General features: G+C 43.4%; 1 protein-coding gene across 4 annotated transcripts in view; it reads left to right on the top strand.

Annotated features, from left to right (window-relative positions):
• Window positions 1–22,027, top strand: part of HHAT (hedgehog acyltransferase) — a 352,332-nt gene that overhangs the window by 21,851 nt on the left and 308,454 nt on the right. For all 4 annotated transcript variants that reach the window (XM_058430847.1, XM_032136964.2, XM_058430849.1 and 1 more), the window contains one exon: window positions 12,317–12,384. In XM_058430847.1, the coding sequence (XP_058286830.1) occupies window positions 12,317–12,384 (68 nt within the window). The remainder of the gene's footprint in view (window positions 1–12,316; window positions 12,385–22,027) is intronic.

Genomic DNA, 22,027 nt, shown 5'->3' with positions numbered 1-22,027 from the left:
TGATATATAGGAAAGCAATTGACTTTGGTATAGCAATGTTGTTATTATTGCTTATTAATTCCAGGAGTTTTTCTGTCAGTTCTTTCAGATTTTCTACATACGTAATCATGGCGTCTGCAAAGATGATTTTATTTCTTCCTTCTCAATCTTATATACCTTTTCTTTTTTGTTGTTATTGTACTGCATTAATTAGGGTTTCCAGTACAATGTTGAAAAAGAGATGAGAGGGAATATCCTTGCCTTATTCCTAATTTAACTGGGGAAACTTCTAGTTTCTCACCATTAAGTATGATGTTGGCTGTGGGTTTTTTATGGATGCCTTTTATCTAGTTAAGGAAGTTCCCCTCTATTCCTAGTTTCCTGAGAGCTTTTGTTATGAATGACTGTATTAGTTAGGGTTCTCCAGGGAAATAGAATCAACAGGCTACATATAGATATAAAAGGAAATTTATTACAAGGAATTGGCCCACACAATTAAAGAGGCTGAGAAGTTCCATGATCTTCTGTCTGCAAGCTGTAGACCTGTGAAAGCCAGTGGTGCAATTCAGTTCAAGTCCAAAGGCCTGAGAACTGGATTAGCTTATGATGTAAATCCCAGTCTGAGGGCAGGAGAAGATGAGCCGAGATGGTCTAGCTCAAGCAGTAGCCAGAAATAAGAGTGAATTCTTCCTTCCTCCTCCTTTTGTTCTATTTAGACCCTCAATGGATTGGATGGTGCCCACCCGCATTAAAGAGGGCAATCTACTGTATCTGATTCAAATGCTTATCTCTGTTCTCAAGAAACACCCTCACAGACACCTAGAAATAGTGTTTAATCTGGGCACTCTTTGGCCTGGTCAAGTTGACACATAGCGCTAACCAACACAATGGATGTTGAATTTTGTCAAGTGTTCTTTCTGCATCTCTTGATCAGTTTATTCTTCTTTAGCCTGTTGATGTGTTGGATTACATGATTTTTGTGTTCTGTGAGATTTTGACTTTAATATACCTGGACTGGACTCAGCTGGCATTTCTCCTGTTTCATGTATTGTCAGCTGAGGCTGCAGTCATCTGGTGGCTTGACTGGGCCCACTCATCCAGGGTAGCTCACTCACATGGCTGGCAGTTGGTGCTGGCTTTCAGCTGAGAGCTCAGCTAGGGGCTGTCAAGTGGAGTACTATGGTCCTCTCTAAATGGCTTCATGTGGCTTACATTTCTTACATTTATAACAGGGCAGCTGGGTTCCAGCTGTTGCATGTGCAGCCTGGGAAGTTATACAGGTCACTTCTGCCTCATTTATTGGTCAAAGCAAATCACAGGGCCAGTCCAGATTGAAGGGGAGGAAAGACTGCAACTTTTTACAGGTGGAACAGCATGTAGAGGAAGAGTCTGAGGGCAGCCACCTCTGGAGTTTTTCTTCTATAATGGGTGTTATACTTCTTTACCCACATGAGGACACTGAGGCTTAAAAGTATTACTTGTCCAAGGTCATATATTTAATAATAGAAATAATAGAGCTGAAGCTTAAACCTAGGACTGTACAACTCTACTTCTTGTGTTGTGCTGGCTTCTGGGAACGGGGCGAGGGGTTCCTTTGTGGATAGTACAAAACTTTTCTGCACCTTAACCTGTCCAAATGCTGTCATGCTGTGCGTCTTGCTGACCACTCCCTAGTCTGAAGCTTCTTTAATCCTTAATGCCTTTCCTTTTATTGTCAGTGCTGAAGTGTTTCTCAGGCCATTCCCAAGAAATATCTTCCTCAAATGCTTTTGCCAGTTTAGCTCATGGGAGCCAGATCCCCATGCCATGCCTAAGTGTGTTCAACTGATGCAATGTTGAGCCTTCTTGGTTCCACATCTCACTTTCTAATTCAGGAAAAAGTGCTACTTACCCACATTGTAGAAGTAGGTCACTGGAAAAATTGTCTCTACTCTGAACTTTTTTTAGGGCATTCGTGTCTGGGCAAACGTGCTGCCTAGAATAGACTAGAGGCTCCAAGTGTATTTGTTAAGTGAAATGTCTCTGGTGGGCATCTGCGTGGCTACTCTCCTTGGGCACAGAGCAGGCATCTCATTCACTGCTGTCTCTATCAGCAGTAGTGGGGTTGTCATGTGGTTGGGGACAGCAGACTGATTTTAACAGCCTTAGTCAAATGGAATCTCTCAGCAAATCCACAGCAGGGACTCAACAGAATACCCCTTCTTCCCCCCAACTCTACCAAATTAGAATATCTTGAAGTCATATGGAAATATTTGGGGGGGGGGTGATAGTGATCCGCTATGCTGACTGACCTCGCCCCTAGTGCTCTGCAGTACTGTGGCTAATCCACAGCTATTGCATTAGATTGGTGCCTTATGGTTTAGTAGACATAAAACTTTTTTATGTCTCTGTTTACTTTTTTTTTTTTTTAAATAAGAGATGGAGTCTTGCTCTGTCACCCAGGCTGGAGTGCAGTGGTGCAATCTCAGCTCACTGCAACCTCTGCCTCCCAGGTTCAAGCAATTCTCCTGTCTCAGCCTCCTGAGTAGCTGGGACTACAGGTGCATGCCACCATGCCTGGCTAATTTTTATATTTTTAGTAAAGACAGGGTTTCACCATGTTAGCCAGGCTGGTCTCGAATTCCTGACCTGGGGTAATCCACTCCCCTCAGCCTCTCAAAGTGCTGGGATTACAGGCATGAGCCACCATGCCCGGCCCCTCTCTGTTTACATTTAATTGTGAAAATGCAATGTGCCATGCATCAGAAGTCTTGTGTGATAGGCCTTGAACAAATTGATGCCTCTGCCTAAAAGAATGCCATATATTTTTCTGGCCATGTCAATTTAATGCAGTATTCAGAATAAAAACTATTGAATTCCCATCATTGAAAATCCTGGTGATAGAAGGAAGTCACCTGTTTTTTTGTTTTGTTTTGATACATATGTAACAAACCTGCACATTGTGCACATGTACCCTAAAACCCTAAAGTATAATTAAAAAAAAAAAAAAAAAAGCACTTGGGAGGGGAAGTCTTTGACTCTTTCAGTTTACCACCTATTTGTTCTTATTTAAATGTTTTATTTCTTCTTGTACCCATTTTGACATTTTATAGCTTTCTAGGAATCTATATACTTTATGTAGGTTTTCAGTTTGATTAGTATATTTGTGGTTCTTAACTCTTATTTAAATATTTTTTGTTGTTCCATTATTTTATATTTTATCTGCATCATCTTCACTCCCTTCATTTCCTCTTTCCACTTCTCCCTCTCTTCTATTTTTTTTTTTTCTTTCTTTGATCAACGGTGCCAGAGATCTTATTAATCTTTTCAGCATTTGGCTTTATTTTCTCAGTTGTTTCTTTTTGTTTTCTAACTCATTGATTTTTGCCCTTATCTCATTATTTCCCTCCTTATTGTTTCTTTAGGTTTGGTCTGTTCCTTTTTATTTCAGTGTGATGAGATGAATGCTTAGCTCATTTACTTCGTAAAGAATGTGTTTGGATTGTTGATTGTTTTTCTCAGAAAGATTTCTAGAAGAGGAATTACAGAGTAAAACCACACAACCATTTTTCAGGTGCTTAATAGACACACCCAGGCTGCTCTCAGGAAGGCTGTGCCAGTTAACGCTTCCAAAGGAGGAGATCCATTTTTCTCTACTACTCTCAGCAAGTTGAGTGCTCTTCAATCCATCTCAAGTGTATTTAGTATATGATGTGATATTTTTTCACAAATAGATAACTAAACATTGTGTCTTTTTTTTGGAGACAGAATCTTGCTCTGTTATCCAGGCTGGAGTGCAGTGGCACGATCTCTGCTCACTGTCACCTCCGCCTCCTGGATTCAAGCAATTCTCATGCCTCTCCTTCCCGAGTAGCTGGGATTACAGGTGTGCACCACCACACCCTGCTAATTTTTGTATTTTTAGTAGAGATGGGGTTTCGCCATGTTAGGCTGGTCTCCAACTCCTTGGCCTCCCAAAGTGCTGGGATTACTGGTGATTATGATAATTATAATGCAATCTTGATCATGTACTGAATTCTGTTGTTAACATTTAAAATTTATTTTTTATTTTATAAAAAGAGAGACAAGATCTCTCTATGTTGCTCAGACTGGTCTCAAACTCCTGGACTCAAGCAATCTTCCTGCCTTGGCCTCCCAAAGTGCTGAGATAACAGATATGAACAAGGGTGCCTGGCCTCACATATTAAATTCTTATATTCTGTTTAATTGATTTCTCAATCAATTCTTACATCAATATTGTGCTGTTTTAATTATTTTTGATTTATAAAATGCTTATGTATCTGGAGTAAGTTATTAGTTATTGGTTCTTTGTTTTCAGATCTTTCTTAGGCTATTCTTACTGGCTTATTCTTCCAGATATATATTTGAAATTGGCTACTTTCAAAAAATCATTAGGGTTTTAATTAGAATTGTAATAAACTTATAAATTAATTTGTGAATAATTGATATTTTTATAATGTGTCTTTCTATCCAAGAATATATTTTTTCTTTGCTTACTCAAAATCTTTCATCACTTCCCTTAATGAAGGTTTGTGGTTGTCTTCATAATAGATTCTGCTAAAAGTTAAGATTATTTCTGAGTCTTTTCCTTTCTCCTTTTGTGATTGGGATATTTTCCAAATTTTCCAGCTGATTATTTCTGATCTACACTAAAGGTATTTATTTTGGTTTATTTTATATTTCAGCAATTTATTGAATTCTCTTATGTTCCATTGGCTTCATTTTCCTTGTTCTTCTATTTAGATAATACCATCCACAGATAATGATAGTAGTTTTGCTTCATTTGTTTTTGCTTTGCTATAGGACATCTAGAACAATACAATAGTTGAATGTTATCCTGTTTTAATTCTGACTTTAATGGAAATCTCTGTATAGTGAAAGGTTGAACAAGCTTTACTTACTTGTTTTTAAAAACTCATGTTAAGGAATCCTAGCCCCTTTAAATTGGCAATAAGTGTTGAATTTTATTTGTTTTTAAAGTACCTATTCCTTTTTTGACCTATTGATATGATATTTTAAAATCATCAGTTTTCCAGAGGCAAGCCATATGGATTCATTCCTACTACAAACCTACCATGACCATGGTGTTTTTAAACATACTGCCTTTTTCCCTAGGGTTAAAAAAAAAATATGGATTTCTAAATGAGAGTGGTTGGCCTGTAATTTTGTTTTGTCTCATCCCCAAATTTCAATCTTAATATTCTGTTAGCTTTATAAAACAACTGGAGATGATTCCATTTTTAAACATATTATGGAACTGTTAAAGTAGTATATGAAATGTTTGCATCAGTGTGTGATGTTATTCCCTTCGAAGTTTGTCCAGGCATGAAGTCTCTTTGGGAGTAGATTCATTGAAAACTTTTCAGTACCTTTCAGGGTTATTGGTATGTTTTCATTCTTAAGTCAGTTTGAGCAATTCATATTCTTCTATGTCATTATTATTTTTGAGACAGTGTCTCATTCTGTTGCTCAGGCTGGAGTGTAGTGGCTCAATCCTAGCTCACTGCAAACTCAAGTGCCTGGGCTCAAGTGATCCTCCAACCTCAGCCTCCTAAGTAGCTAGGACTACAGGCACACACTACCACATACTTGCACACTTGCTTGGCCTTTTTTTTTTTTTTTTTTTTTTGGAGACAGGGTCTTGCTATGTTGCTCAGGCTGGTCTTAAACCCCTGGCCTCAAGCCAAATCCCCAAGTCCTGGGATTATAGGCATGAGCCACTATGCCTGGCCTGTGAAAATTATTTTCTAATGAAAAGCAGCTACCCTAGAACCTTCTGATTTTATAGAGCCCAGGCACATCTTCTTTTATGAAGCAGCTATGTTCCTGAAAAGTTGCATATTAATAACGTTTTTATAAATGAAATTGTGCTTCCCGTTGATTTGCGTTTTCATGTCACAGGCTTTTTTTTTTTTCATTTTTAAAATATTCAGTGATATATCTATAGTTAATGTTTCTTTAAATAAACTCTAGCACCAGGGAGCCCTCATATTTAAAGAGCCTTTGCTTTTTATGGTGCAAAGTATTTATTTGAATCACTACTCCCTATTTCTTTGTTTTTATATAGTTGTTCTTAAAGTGGGATACAGCTAGTATAGCTGAACACATTCACCTTCTACTTTTTGTTTATTTCTGTATAAACCGGTGGCCTTCATTATTACTAAGCTCGATTTATGAAGAAAGGATACAGAAGCTCATTTATAGATTAGTTCTCTTTTACATTCTTCATGCAACGTGCTAACCTCTCATGGGGCATGGGCTTTGTTAGGAAGTAATTTTTCCCACTGACTTTTGTGATTAGAGGAACGTGGTTGCAAGATGGTCAGTAACTCTGGAGAACCCAGTCCAGGGTGGGAAAACAAAGGCCACTGGTCCTGTCCTTGAACAGGTGTCCTTGCTCTTGGAACCAGGTGAGCTGACTGAGTATGGCTGGGGCCACCAGGGCCCCTTCAGTTAACAGGGCTTTGTGAAAAGACCCAACTGCACTTCTCCTGTAGGAGCCAGGAACTGAACAGCCTGTCTTGAAGCATTAACAGTGAGCGTTGTGGAACAGCTAAGGCTCCAAACATTCTGTTTGGTGATGCTTCACATTATATTTGGCTGTGGTTTCCATTGTTATCTATGGCCAGGGTCTTAGGAAACAGTTGAATCACTGTCTTCCTATTGGAATGGATCCCAAGTCTTGTAGCCTATCCCTTCCTCCTCGCACTGGCATTTTCCTCCTGGGTTAACACTGGTCCTTCAGGTAGGTGTTGGGGGTTCAGGAGCACTACCTCAAAACATGGCACCTTGGCATTTGAGAAAACAGCAGAAGCAGGAAAGTTACTCCCAACCTTTCTCCCCTGAAGCAGGTCATAAAACCCTCATGTGAGAGGTGCCTTCTCTATACACAAAAGAAGGGAACATCCTTATCTCAGAAGATGAAGGATCACACAGAAGAAATAGGTCTTGCTAAGTTCCCCTCAGTTTATTACCATTAGAACATACTCACTTTCTCCAAATCTATTTCTCCATGACTGTCCAATCTTCATCAAACCTAGCATTAAAATATACAAATTTGGCTGGGCACGGTGGCTCACGCCTGTAATCCCAGCACTTTGGGAGGCCGAGGCGGGTGGATAATGAGGTCAGGAGATTGAGACCATTTTGGCTAACACGGTGAAACCCCGTCTCTACTAAAAATACAAAAATTAGCCAGGCGTGGTGGTGGGCACCTGTAGTCCCAGCTACTCGGGAGGCTGAGGCAGGAGAATGGTGTGAACCCGGGAGGCGGAGCTTGCAGGGAGCCGAGATCACACCACTGCACTCCAGCCTGGGCGACAGAGCGAGACTCCGTCTCAAAAAATAAAATACAATAAAAATTTAGCCGTTTCTTTGAGTCTTCATTTCCTTACGAAGGCTCCTGTATCATGTAAAACTTACGTTAAATGCATTTGTATGCTCTTCTCTTGTTAATGTGCCTTTTGTTATAGGGGCCTCAGTCATGAACCTAAGAAAGTTAGAGGAAAAATATTTTTTTATCCTTACATAGGAAAGTGTTGGCTTCTAGATAATCTGCTTTCTTAAGACTTCTAATAAGCCTCCCACAATGACATGGGGCAGAGCCTGGGCTAGAGGGCATTTTGTGGGCAAACCCTAGTGTTAGACTCCGTAGCTCTTCATTCCTTCTGCTTCTCAGCTGGTGCTCCATGTCAGACCCCTGAACATGCACAGAGCTTATGGCTTACTCTTGGCTTGAGAGTTTCCATTTCAGTCCAGGCTGCTTCTACTTCTCCCAGAAGCTCTAAAGTTTTCCATGCAAATTACACTCCTGGTGGTCTGCCCCTGCAGACTCAGAATTTCTCAGGTGAGTGGCAGCTGAGCAGCCCCATTTGGGAGTTTTGAAGCACATTTATGCAGTGTCTTCTTTTAAATCCATTGACGTATCTGATTTGCTTTTCCTTGGGTTATTTCTAAGTCACTTTTTTATTCCTCAAGTGGAAATTGGAAGAGGAAAGAAGGAGCCCCTAGGCCTCCAGAGTGTCATGAAAAACCACCCCCTTTCTGCAGGATAGTCTGCAGATGAATATTTGAGAGTTGCTTACTGCTAAATTCTCCTATCATTAGAAGCCCGTCTTTTCTGTGCCCCCCTTCCCGTTCTCAATGACTACCACAGTCTATTGTACTCATGGCTTCCTGGAGAAATAATCAGTAGGAGCTGATTGGAGTTTTGCCAGTGCATAGAAACAGCGGGGCACGTGCCCCATGACTGGGTGTGCTGCTCCCTGGCAGTGGCTTGTGTAAGACTAGAGTGTGTGTGTGTATGTTTTCTTCTGATTATTGCCCTCTTACTACACACACACCAGAATTAATTTCCCATCGAAATGCTGAGAGTGAAAAGGGGTAGGTTAGAAGTTTTAAGTAAATGGTTTACCACCACAGCTCATTGGCAGCGATTAAAATGCAAATCCTCTCACTCAGTAGGTAGGATGGAGCTTTGATGTATCCTTTTGTGGAAGGGAAGAATCAATAGCTGACGTGGTAATCAGGACTCATCAGCAGAAATTGCTTCATTTCTACGCTCTCAGGCAGTTTTGTGGAGCACTGAATTTGGGGAAATAGAACCAGGGCACTGGAAGAAAGAGCGGGTTCTGCCAGTCAGTCCTGTGTGATGGGGAGAGAATTCCCAGGCACAGAAGGCTTCTTTTCTGTTTGTAGCAGCCTCTTGCTTGACTGTATTTGACTTAGGATAAAAACTCCAGTTCTGCTCAAAGAATGAAGGTCTGAGGTCTCTCCATAAGAATAAAACTGCCTGTGCAAAAATTATAAATATAACTGCCTTTGTAGGACTAACAAATTAGTCATAAGATTAGAAATTATGGCTTAGGAGTTATGTAGCTAGAGGCCACAAGATTCTAAACTATCCCAATTGCTCCTAGGAATAACATCACTACTGTAAAACCTAAGATTGGTGCTTGAGATATTCTGCAGACCCTGTACTGGAGAGATCAGCTGGTGCCACCCAGATGGATGAACTGGCTCATTTGGTCTTGTGGCTCCCACTCAGGAACCGACTCAGTACAGCAGGACAGCTTTGACTCCCTATGATTTCATCTCCGACCTGACCAATCAGCCCTGGCCCTCTACCTGCCAAATTATCCTTAAAAAACCCCAGTCTCACAAGGTCAGGAGTTCGAGACCAGCCTGACCAACATGGTGAAACCCCGTCTCTACTAAAAATACAAAAATTAGCTGGGCGTAGTGGTGCACAACTGTGATCACAGCTACTTGAGAGTCTGAGGCAGAATCACTTGCACCCAGGAGGCGGAGGTTGTAGTGAGCGGAGATTGCACCACTGTACTCCAACCTGGGTGACAGAGCGAGACTTCTGGGGGAAAAAAAAAAACCCAGTCTCTGAATTTTCAGGAGACTGATTTCAGTAATAATAAAACTCCCATCTGACATTTAGGCAGCTCTGCGTGAATTAAATTTGTCTATTGCAATTCCTCTGTCTTGATAAATTCGCTTTATCTGGGCAGTGGGCCGAATGAACCCAAAGGGCGGTTACCAGAAGGTATAATCAGAAATTCTGACGGTTACTGCAGCTTGTGGAAAGATGTCCTGCCACAGGTTCTCCTGTATCAACTACATTCTGCAGCTGGGATTTTCAGCTAACTTAAGACAATTTGAAAACAGTGAGTTCCAAACAGGTCATGAATGGATTTAAGTTACAATTTAAAATTTATGTCAGGGAGCACTTGTGTCAAGAAATGAGACAAAGGTGATTTATATGAATTCTCCAAAACATGAGGAAAGGTTTTTTTTTTTTTTTGATATGAAGTTTTGCGCTTGTTGCCCAGGCTGGAGTGCAATGGTATGATCTAGGCTCATCGCAACTTCTGCCTCCCAGGTTCAAGCAATTCTCCTGCCTCAGCCTCCTGAGTAGCTGGAATTACAGGCGCCTGCCACCATGCCCAGCTAATTTTGTATTTTTAGTAGAGATGGGGTTTTTCCATATTGGCCAGGCTGGTCTTGAACTCCTGACCTCAGGTGATCTGCCCGCCTTGGCCTCCCAAAGTGCTGGGATTATAGGCGTGACCCGCCGCGCCTGGCCGAGGACAGATTTTTGGTCTAGAACTATGCTGTCCAATGTTATACTCGTGGGCCACATCTGGATAGGGAGCATTTGAAATGTGGCCAGGCCAAATTGAGGTGTGCTATAAAGATGACATGTAAATAGGATTATAAAGAAAAAGGGAATGTAAAATAACTCATATAACTGTTTAATATTGATTTTATATTGAAATACAATTTTGGATATATTGGAATAAATAATATAGTAAAATTAACTTCACTTTTTTTTTTCTACTTTGTGGCTATTAGAAACATTAAAGTTTTAAGTGTGGTTCGTGTTCTATTTCTGCTGGACAGCACTAGGCAAGATTTCATTATAATTGTCTTGTCTGCTATGGGGTTCCTTTCTCCCACTAGAGGGAGATATGTTCCAGCCTCAGGAAATCTGAGGCTAGTATGTAAATGCCACTGCTTTTGAATGAACTCTTAAGAAGCACCAAAAAAAAGAGCTTAAGTTTTTGCTTTGTTTTAATCCCATGTAACTCTGATGTTTCTAAAGGTTGCAGTTTGTGTGAAAGTGAAGCCAAAACAGAAGAGGGAAGAGGCGGAAAGTTTTTCTACCCTCTTTGCCTTAATGAATTCAGAGGTTTCTGTTACTTCTTTGTTGGATGGCAGTAACTTGTCATTTGTTTGCCAATTGTTCCTTTGGACTTGAGTCTGTGTGTCTGTGTGCAGTGCAACACGCAAATAGGTGCATGCACACACACACAATGTGGTCTTGCGTGCAGCTGTCACAGAGAGGACCAGTGCCCTACTGCAATCACACACCTCCGTGGCACGCCCAGATCACTTGGAGTGCACTGTGGCTGGGGCTCCTGGAGGTGTGCCGTGTGTACCCTGGGCCGATGTGCAAGCCCCTCTCTTTTCTGTTGTTCCTAAATGTTGCCTGTGGTCTAATGCTTGGCTTGCTGTTTGCATCTAGTGTGTGTGAATCTGCCCCTCGATCCTACTCTGAAACCAGCATTATTTCATGATTATATTTTAGTGACAGCACTCTCTCCTGGGTTTCCTTCTGGATAGCTCCTTTTCGGTTTCTTGAGGTTTTTATACTTTTGTTGATCTGATAAGCGTTAATATTTCCCTGTTCTTGTCTATGTACTCTTTGTCCTTTTTTGGGGGGGGGAATCTCAGCCATTCTGGTGGTTTTGTCCCACCCTTATACTGAGAACTTGTAAGTCTTTATCTCCAGCTTAGAGCATTCCTTTGAGCTCCACCCGCACCCATGCAGCTGCCTACAGGACATCGCACAGACCTCAGCATCGGCCCCCACAGCATTCCTTCCTGCATCATGGCACTCATCAGCACTATCATAGTTTCTTATTCTGTGTTTGTCTATCTTCGCCAGTATACAGTAAGCCCCAGGAAGACAAAAGCCACGCCAGTCTGGTTCCATTTCGTTCCTAGTATCTTGTACTGTGTCTGGTTACTGTACATCGTCAAGAAGTGTTTGCAGATTTTATCTTTTGTTTCAAATCAACTGTATTGTTTATTTATAAACATGCTCACTACCATTATATGACTATTTTATTATATTTTGTTAGCATTATATCATGGCGGATCGAATCACCATAGTTTTGTGGCATAGTCTGTGTCAAAATTTCTTTTTCTTTTCTTTTTTTTTTTTTTTGAGATGGAGTCTTGCTCTTGTTGCCCAGGCTGGAGTGCGATGGCGCAATCTTGGCTCACTGCAACCTCTGCCTCCCGGTTGAAGCAATTCTCCTGCCTCATTCTCCTGACTGTGCCACCACACCTGGCTAATTTTTGTATTTTTAGTAGAGACGGGGTTTCACCATGTTGGTCAGGCTGATCTCAAACTCCTGAACCTGTAATCTGCCCGCCTCGGCCTCCCAAAGTGTTGGGATTACAGGCGTGAGCCACCATGCCTGGCCCAAAATTTCTAACAGCGTGTGCACGTGGGCCATTTGCAGTAACCCTTCCCATGTTTTCCTGTGTTGGAAACTCTTCTCCCTTGCTGTCTCCTTTTGTGACCCTTATTACAAGCCAAGTTTCCATCAGTGGCTCTACATATTTCCAGGAACTGAGGTCACAGAACACTGGAAAGCAAGGTCAAGGAGTGTGGTATGTTTCCGTGCCTGCAGCTTAGTCCACTGGCTGCTTTTCCAGGACATAGTCCAATTCTTTCAGTGCTTCAGCTCTTCAGCCAGCTCAGTTTTGTTTAGATTTGTGACTAACGAAGACTTTTTTTTTTTTTTTTTTTGGTCAGAACATGAAGAGGAGCTGGACCAGGAATTTGAGCTGGAGACTGACACTTTATTTGGAGGATTAAAGAAGGTACAAAGGGGGTGGATAATAAATCTCAGTTTTCAAACCTGATTTCAATATTTCACATCACATTTGTATTTGGAGTCGATCCGGGTATCAGATTCAGCAATCTGGAATGAAGCGCCCCTTCTGCTGTAAAGGTGTGAGTGTGCTGTGTTGGGGAAGGCATTCCCAGGGTCTCTATCTTCTTGTCCCCTGTTCTCTTCTGAAGATGCCAGAAATGTGATTAACCTTATCAGTTAGGACAGTTTTCACTTTTGTAAAGCTCAGAAACTTCCTTCTTGACCTAGCCAGATCCGTCAGAATCACATGCAGCCCCTGGACACTCCTATACCGACTGCTGGCAGCTGTAGGAACATCTTCCTTCCGGCCTCTGAGTGTCCCTGGCTGTCCACGCTGCTGCAGAGCGTGCTGGGAATTCACATCCCTCGTCCCTCTGGTAGGGCGGTGCCAGGGGGCTGGCTCGCTTGTCTTCAGCAGCAGCTCATTTTGTCTACTTTGGTAGCAGGCAGAGTGGCCACTGTTCTTTCACATACCCGTGTCTTTCTAGATGTGACCAGTAGCACTTCTGTGCTAGCGTATATAGTCTGGGTAGGTACCAGACCCTTCTGTTCCAGTTGAGAGATGCCTGACTACTTTTTTCTCCCACCAGAACCCCTGTCCCTTTGAGGCTGGGGTTCTTCTCATTCTTCTCCATTCAGTTTCTCAGGACTCCATTTCAGCTACGACTTGGACCGTAGGGGGTCCAGGGCCCAGCTCATGGTGTGGGCTTCGGGTCAAGGCCAATTATGGGCTGCATATTTGTTTTTCTAAGTATTTTTATGTTTTTAAAATGTTATCAGAGCATTGTTTTTTTTTGTTTTGTTTTCTATTTTTACTTTATGTAATATACCAAATAGATTATAAATTCAATCAGCCTTTTGTGGGCTGGCTTGGGACATAAAAGACACCTTGAGTTCCAGGTTCTGAACACTCTGCTTGCAAATGAACTTTTGCAAGACAGTTCATTTCCAAGTTGGGTATTGCCTGTACTAATATTTTTCTAATATTGAAAGTTGCAGATCTTGCTTGAATTGTAACAAATGTAGCTCAATTTCCATTTTGATTTGCTAGGGTAGCCGTTCCTCTCTCCCAACTCTGTACAGAGCCATGTGTAAGATACAAGGCCCATGTTTGTGTGGAACTGGGAAGAGCATCCTGCTCTGCATGGGGTGCCATTCTTGGCTTTCGTTGCTCTACCCACCAGATACTTCCATGAAAACTTAGATGTAAATTGAATTTTCATCCATGGCATCCATTTCTAGATGTTTCTTATTTAAATAAACCCTTTTTAGGATTGTTAGTAAGAATGTAATGTGGGTAGTATTGTGCCCACTTCAGAGATAGGAAATTTGGGAAGCTTCATTACAAAGTGGAATTTGAGATGAAAGAGGAGGTCGCCTTTCTGAGTGTCTTGAATCTACTCTTTACGAATGTAACACTAGCGGATGTCTTACAGCAGAAAAAAAGATGATTTTTTTTTTCCTTTTAGAGTTAAAATTCAAGCATTTTAGATAATATTGGAAATAGAGAATTATTTGCCAGGGCAAAAATAAGCAGACACATTTGAAAGACTTTTAGCTGCAGAGGAACAATGGCGAGGCAGCGTGAGAAAGTGAACACAGGGTCAGGCCCCAACAAGTTTTGGAGCTGCCACAGATTTCATTATCAAGGGCAGGCTCAGCCCAGCCATGCGTTGCTGCTTCTAGACAAAGGGGCTTTGTCTTCACTGACTTCCCGGCTCCTGTCACTTCACTGAGTCAAGCCCAGCTGCTTGACTCCCTGCAGAGGCTCCAGAGCCCTGCAGAGATGACCCCTTCTCAGTGCTCTCCACAACAGCTCTCATAACAGGGCTGGGCTCGGGAGTGTTGTTGCTCAGGCCAATTCTGCCTTCACAGAAAAGTCCACGTGGCGCAGACACACACACTCTGGGAGCTCCGAGGATTCTGTCTTTTGCCATCCCGACAAATCTGTCTGTCCATCCCTCTGTCTGACTATCCATTCATCTACCAGTGCTCTGAACACCTCTCATCTTCTCATCTCTCTACTTCTCATCACTTTGCATGTGGGGTGGGTGGTTTGGAGCCTTAGAATTTATGGAGGAAATGATGAGTCCTGGTGGATATCCGGCAGATGAAGGACATTGATATGGGTCCTTAGGATCAAGACATTCCTTGCTGAATATTTCTTTTTCTCAGAGGCTGTAGGAAGTGGCAAGCACGTGCTATTTTGGTCCAAATTCTAATCAAAAGAAGATATTAGGTGTGACTAGAAATCATGACCTTTAGAAGAAAGCTTATGTTTTCTGACCAGCCCATCCCTTGAATGTTAGTCTGCAGATGGGTTGGTAAACCTCAGTACTGCTGACTTTTTTTTTTTTGGAAACAGAGTCTCCCTCTGTTGCCCAGGCTGGAGTGCAGTGGCGTGATCTTGGCTCACTGCAATCTCTGCCTCCTGGGTTCAAGTGATTCTCCCGCCTCAGCTTCCTGAGTAGCTGGGATTACAGGTGCCTGCCACCACACCCAGCTAATTTTTTAAATTTTTAGTAGAGATGGGGTTTCGCCATGTTAGCCATGCTGGTCTCAAATGGCCGACCTCAGGTGATCCACCTGCGTTGGCCTCCCAAAATACTGGGATTACAGGTGTGGGCCACCATGCCCAGCTGACATTTTATTTTGTTGAGATAGGGTCTCGCTCTGTAACCCAGGCTGGAGTACAGTGGCACAATCTTGGCTCACTGCAACCTGCATCTCTCAGGTTGCCTCAGTCTCTCGAGTAGCTGGGATTACAGGCACACACCACCACGCCTGGCCAATTTTTGTATTTTTAATAGAGATGAGGTTTCACCACGTTGGCTAGGCTGGTCTCAAACTCCTGACTTCAAGTGATCCACCTGCCTCGGCCTCTCAAAGTGCTGGCATTACAAGCGTGAGCCACCATGCCTGGCCACACATTTTATTAAAAAAAAATTTTTTTTTTTTAAGAGATGGGATCCTGCTCTGTCACCCAGGCTGGAGTACCGTGGTTGTAATCATAGCTCACTGGAGACTTGAACTCCTGGGCTCAAACGATCCTTCTGCCTCAGCCTCTTGAGTAGCTGGGACTACAGACATGCACCACCATACCTGGCTGATTTTTAATATTTTGTAGAGATGGGATCTCACTATATTACCCAGGTTGGTCTTGAACTCCTAGCCTCAGCCTTCCAAAGCACTGGGGTTACAGGTGTGAGCTATGCTGCCTGGCCACTACTGACATTGTAGATCAGATGGCTGTTGTGGGGAGCTGCTCTGGACATTGTACCATGCTTAGCAGAGTCCCTGGACTCTACCTAGTAGATGCTAGCAGCATTTCCTGCCCTAAGCCTTAACAATTTCAAAAAGTGGGCTGGGTGTGGTGGCTCACTCCTGTAATCCCAGCACTTTGGAAGGCTACGACCAGCGGATCACTTGAGGTCAGGAGTAGCCTGGCCAACATGATGAAACCCCAGGTCTACTAAAAATACAAAAATTACAGCCAGGTGTGTGCCTGTAATCCCAGCTACTCCAGGGACTGAGGCACGAGAATTGCTTGAACCCGGGAGGTGGTGGTTGCAGTGAGCTGAGATCGTACCACTGTACTCTGCACTCCAGCCTGGGTGTCAGAGTGAGACCCTGTCTCTAAAAACAAAAACAAAAACAATTTAAAAAGTCTCCATGCATTGCCAAATGCCCCCAGGAGGCAAAAATCATCCCCTTTTAAGAGCAGCTGGTCTATAGCAATATTTAAGGGCTCTTAAATGACCACTGCCTTGATCATGCTGATTTGCCATTCTTACCTTTGCTGCTCCTGTTCCTCTTCTGGATTGGGCTCACACCTTCCCTGTCCAGCCCTCACTCAGACTTCAGATCATAGCTGGCTCCCTGTCACGGAAGCATTGCCTGAACCTCAAGCTGGGCTTGGTGCTCATAGTTCCTGACACTTCCCTGCCTCTCTCTTAAGTAATACTTCCTTCCACAAATACAGCTTTCAATGAGAGTGTCTCTGTGCTCAAGTCCATATGGAGTGCTGGGGACAGTGGTGAACCAGACAGACAACGTTCCTATGCTAGTTTCTCCTACTAGGGACAGGCTGACTGCAACAAATGAACAATGGGAACAGATTGAGCTAAATGCCATGAAGGCAGTAAACAGGGTGATAGGATAGCACTGTTCTGGATGAAATTGTGCACCCTATTATGACAAATTTATTTGTAGAATTTTATTTGGTGTTGTCCTTTCTCACTTAGATTGTGGGTCCCACAAAAGCAGGGCTGGGATTTAATCATTTCTGTATCTTCAATGCCTGGGGCAGAGTCAGTGAGTATTTTATTGAATTTAACTGCAGGAAAGAGTGAAGTGCCAGGCTGCAGCATGGAGGTGTGAAATACATTGGTCCTACGTGCCTCTAGATAGCTGTGTAGGTAAGTGGGCTAAGTGGGACAGTGTGTAGAGTCAGAGTAGGGAGACACCATTCTGGGCACAAAAAATCACAAACTGCTTCTGGGAGAAGGGGGCTGACCTTCACCTGAGCTCCAGAGAATGGGTAGGATTTGGCGAGATCATCAGTAGAGGAGACGCTGTTCCAGTGGTGTTGCTATGGTTAGAAAAGGGAAGAACATATTAGGGAAATGGTGACTCAAAGTGAAGCTTCACTTAGGCCAGTGAAAGGGAGCTGGACCTGACTGTAGTCCTCCAATTCTTGATGATGTTCAGGTTTGGAGGATTACAGCCCCAATGAAGAATGCTTTTGAGCTTTGTCATTTCTTTGAGGGTAACGCTGATTGCACTTGCTGAGACAACAGATGTGGTGTGGGTGCTTGTGTAGGTGCGGCTGTCAAGGGCTGTTCAGACTCCATATGCTTTGGTTTTGCATCCTTTTTTGTAATGTTTGCTCTTCCAGGCTGTCAGGGTAAAAGCGCCCCTGCACCCCCCACCCCCCACAGGCTCCAGTGTGCTGTGCTAGAATGGGGCGAACACAGCCTTGCTGGGTTCTGGAGTGATCTGTCGTTGTATTTGCCAGTCCCTTTCTCTTTCTTCTTGCTGATCTTCTCTCTAGTGATGCCAGGGCGATAGGGGAAATATTTCAGTGCCCACGTTGCTTGCTCGATGAAGTAAACATGTTTCTAGACAGTAATCTGAACCAAACTGATACAAATGAGGTTCTATGTCAGGTATATTGTCATTAATTCTTTTCCTTTAGGATTCAAGATCGTAAATACTTGGCATCATGGAAGGAGCACAGGTTTGGAGTTAGATGGGCTTGAGTTCAAATTTGGCTTTGCTACATCTGAGAAGATAATTTACCTCCTTTTTAAAAAAATGTATGTATTTTTTTGAGATAGGCTAAAGTACAGTGGCATGATCTTGGCTGTAACCTCTGCCTCCCAGGTTCAAGTGATTCTCTTGCCTCAGCCTCCTGAGTAGCTGGGGTTACAGGCGTGTGCCACCACACTCAGCTAGTTTTTGTATTTTTAGTAGAGATGGTGTTTCGCCATGTCGGCCAGGCTGGTCTCGAACTCCTGGCCTCAAGTGATCCACCCATCTCGGCCTTCCAAAGTGCAGGGATTACAGGCATGAGCCACTGTGCCTGGCTTCATTTACCTCCTTTTAGCCTCAGTTTTATTACCTGGAACATGGGAATACAAGGTTATGGAGAAAGAGGGTGATGGACAGAAAACACCCAGCATGCTTGTACTTAGTACAGAATAGATGCACAATACCTGTTATTGTGGTTATTGTTACTTTTTTCTGCCATGGATGAAAAATTCCTTGCTTTAGCATTAAGAATTACTGATTTTCGGTCGGGTGCGGTGGCTCATGCCTGTAATCCCAGCACTTTGGGAGGCTGAGGTGGGCAGATCACCTGAGGTCAGGAGTTCGCAACCAGTCTGGCCAACATGGTGAAACTCTGTCTCTACTAAAAATACAAAAATTAGCTGGGTGTGCTGGCGGGTGCCTATAATCCCAGCTACTTGGGAGGCTGAGGCAGGAGAATCGCTTGAACCCGGGAGGTCGAGGTTGCAGTGAGTCGAGCCTGCGCCGTTGCAGTCCAGCCTGGGCAACAAGAGAGAAACTCTGTCTCAAAAAAAAAAAAAGAATTGCTGATTCTCCCTCTGTAGCAAGGAGATAATGTTCTACAGAGAGACATTTACATGTAGAGGGGGACTGCTGTTGAAAAGAGCTCTCAAAATCCTAATGCATTATGAAGAGTGTTACAAGTAATCAATTCTGTTCTTTCCTGAGGACACATTTTCCCATGACAGGTTTCTGAAATTGGGGCAGACCTCTAAATAAGCTGTTCTTTCAGAAGTAAAATCAGAGAGGACTTTCCATTGCCTGTGAGGAGGCTTAGGAAGAAGAGACAGAGGCAGACGGGAGCTTGAATACGAATGACTGTGAACATAGAGAAAGAGGTACTTCTATAAAGACACAGTTCTTAGCTACTCATGCTTTGCCTATGAAGATTTTTAAGATTTGGCTTATTTATAAATGCCTCTGTATTTTAATACTTCAACAACATTCCATTTTGACTCATTTAACAAATGAGTTAAATGCGCACCTGCTGTGTAAGCAGCTTTCAGGCCACGTGCCAGGGATGCTGTGACATTCCAGGCTCAGTCTCTGTCCTAAGTGGGCTCTGAAGTTTGGGGGAAGGTGATGATGTGACAGTGAGCTGGTGGTGCAACAGCCACTGGGGCTTGTAGAGACAGAGGGTGCAGAGAACCCGACCGGCAGGGACTGAAGGGAGGTGATGGCTGGGAGACAGGAAAGGTAGGTGAAGGCAATAGCATGCTTGACAACCTGGATTTGAGTGAAATAAATTTGGCTTGGCTAGAAGGTTGAGTTGTGAGGAGGGCAAATGACTCAAGATAGGCAGGGGATAGATCATAAAAGCCATGAAGTGCCATATGCGGAGTCTGGACTTTATCCAGAGGGTAGTGGCCAGTCATTGAAGGGTTTCAGGTGCCATTTCTTCTGTGGACTTTCTGGAGCCCTCTGACTGATTTTCCTGCCTTGCCCTGTCTCTCTCTTCTTTCTCTTCTCTGTCTCCACACACACATATACACACACACTGTTGATCTGTTAGTTTGGCAGAGCTAAACCCTTGATTCTACCTTCACCTTATTTTTCTCCTAGCTTCTTCAATGACTTTTCTTTTTTTTCTCCATGCAGAGTCTCACTGTGTCACCCAGGCTGGAGTGCAGTGCATGAACTTGGCTCACTGCAACCTCTGCCTCCTGGGTTCAAGTGATTCTCCTGCCTCAGCCTCCCAAGTAGCTGGGACTACAGGTGCCCGTCACCATGCCTGGCTAATTTTTATATTTTTAGTAGAGATGGAGTTTCACTATGTTGGCTAGGCTGGTCTTGAACTCCTGGCCTCATGATCCACCCATCTTGGCCCCTCAAAGTGCTGGGATTACAGGTGTGAGCCACTGTATCTGGCCTTCAAGGACATTTTTAATGAAACAAATAATATTTCCCATGAACTACTAGAGAGAAGAGAGAGAACAGAGCAGGGTAGCTGGTGGCTAAGAATTAATAAGCAAATTTGATATTCATCCATTCACATTGCAGATGCTATTTTTTTTTTTTTTTTTTTTTTGGAGATGGAGTCCCACTCTGTCACCCAGGCTGGAGTGCAGTGACGTGATCTTGGCTCACTGCAACCTCCGCCTCCCCGGTTCAAGTGATTATCTTGCCTCAGCCTCCTAAGTAGCTGGGACTACAGGTGCGTGCCACCATGCCCAGCTAAGTTTTTGTATTTTTAGTAGAGACGGGGTTTCACCATGTTGGCTAGGATGGTCTCGATCTCCTGACCTTGTGATCCACCCGCTTCGGCCTCCCAAAGTGCTGGGATTACAGGCATGAGCCACCACAACTGGCTGCAGATCCTATTTTTACATGAGGCAGACAGCTACAATTCCTATTCCTGTTCTCCCCAGGAAATCACTAGCATCTTACGTTTTTCCTACCTGTCCGCAAATTTACATGTCAGGAAGAAAATCTAGCACGGATGAGACTAGACCAAAGGTCACGTACTGATGGGTAAAGAGCCGGCATCCTTCGTGTTCACAGGAAGGAAGCAAACCTGACCTTCCGTCGCTAATCCTGGGTAGTTTTTCTTATTTATTTTTTTTGAGACAGAGTCTCACTCTGTTGCCTGCGTTAGAGTGGAGTGGCACAACCACAGTTCACTGTAACCTCCGCCTCCCAAGTTCAAGCGATTCTCGTGCCTCAGCCTCCCAAGTAGCAGGGCCTACAGGCATGTGCCACCGTACTTGGCTAACTTTTTGTATTTTTAGTAGAGACAGGTTTTCAACATGCTGGCTAGGCTGGCCTCAAACTCCTGGCCTCAAGTGATCCACCTGCCTTGGCTTCCCAAAGTGCTGGGATTACAGGTGTGAGCCACCCCGCCTGGCCTAATCCATGGGTTTCTTGCTCCTGCCATTTTGGAGACTCTTCAACCCACATTCTTTGTCTGGAGGGGCTGGCATGGAACACAGGAATCTGTCTCTGCTAAGCAAGCCTCTCTGGGAAGGGGAAAAACTGTATAAAATCCAATTTTCTGTTAAGACAGGCTGAACATTCACACACACAGCCAAATCACTTATTAATCTGCTCCCATCAGATGGAGGGAGGCAGAGAGATGACAGACATGCTGGAATAATCTTTGAGGGGCTGCGGCTTAATGAAAATGAGTTAAGGCCTAACCTCTGTAAACTCACCAGAGTTTACACACATGAAACAAAGCAAACGTTGCCAAGAGATCAATGTTCCTTTATAAGAAGTCCCCAACCCCAGTGGGCATATTCACCTCAATTCAGCAAACATTATCAAGAGTCTACTAATGTTTGAGGGAGTTCGATGCAAAGATGAAGACATTCCCACTGTTGAGAATGGTGAGAAATTTCTCAGTCACAAACCAGTCAGTTCACAAGTCAGTGGTTACTACCTGCTTTCTGATCTGGGTTGTGAAATGCTGTGGGTTAAGGAAGTAAGAGGCATTATTTCTCTACTCAACAAGTTTATACTCTATTTGAGAATTCCAGGAGGACACCCCTCGCTTTGATATGGCTGATGTGTGAAGTATTTAACAAGGGCCAGGGCTGTACACAGCCAGGACAATTGGCCCTGCTCGTGGGTCCTGCCTGAAAGCTGGCCCTGGCATGCCATTTAACAAAGTGTTTCCATATGTATGACTGTCCCTAGTCGGTATAGCCAAAAATTACTGGGAGAGTTTCTAGCCTTGGAATGATCAGAGAAGACTCTCTGGAATAGGTGGATTGGAGCTGAGTCTTGAATAGAAGTACTATGTTTTGAACTGACCCAAGCCTATTTTGTTGTTTGACAAAAATAAAGTTCTTTGGTTTTACTCTTGGTAACTTCTGTCATTTGGAGGTGGATAGGAGTTAAATGACTTCTCTCCTACAACCTTGCCACCAAGTGGTATGTTAAACAGTGAAGGTGTCTAACTGAATTCTCCTACAAGTACAAACATTCATTAGGTAGGGAGGTACAAAACCCATCATTGAACTTGTTCCTGAAAGCTTGTGAAGCCTCTATTGTCTGTCTTTAGGTACTCCAACTTGCAT

Source organism: Hylobates moloch, unplaced genomic scaffold (assembly GCF_009828535.3).
Source record: "Hylobates moloch isolate HMO894 unplaced genomic scaffold, HMol_V3 SCAFFOLD_18, whole genome shotgun sequence".
Classification (NCBI taxonomy): Eukaryota; Metazoa; Chordata; class Mammalia; order Primates; family Hylobatidae; genus Hylobates; species Hylobates moloch.
Note: the sequence above shows the minus strand (reverse complement) of the source record. Positions and strands in the feature narration are given on the sequence as shown.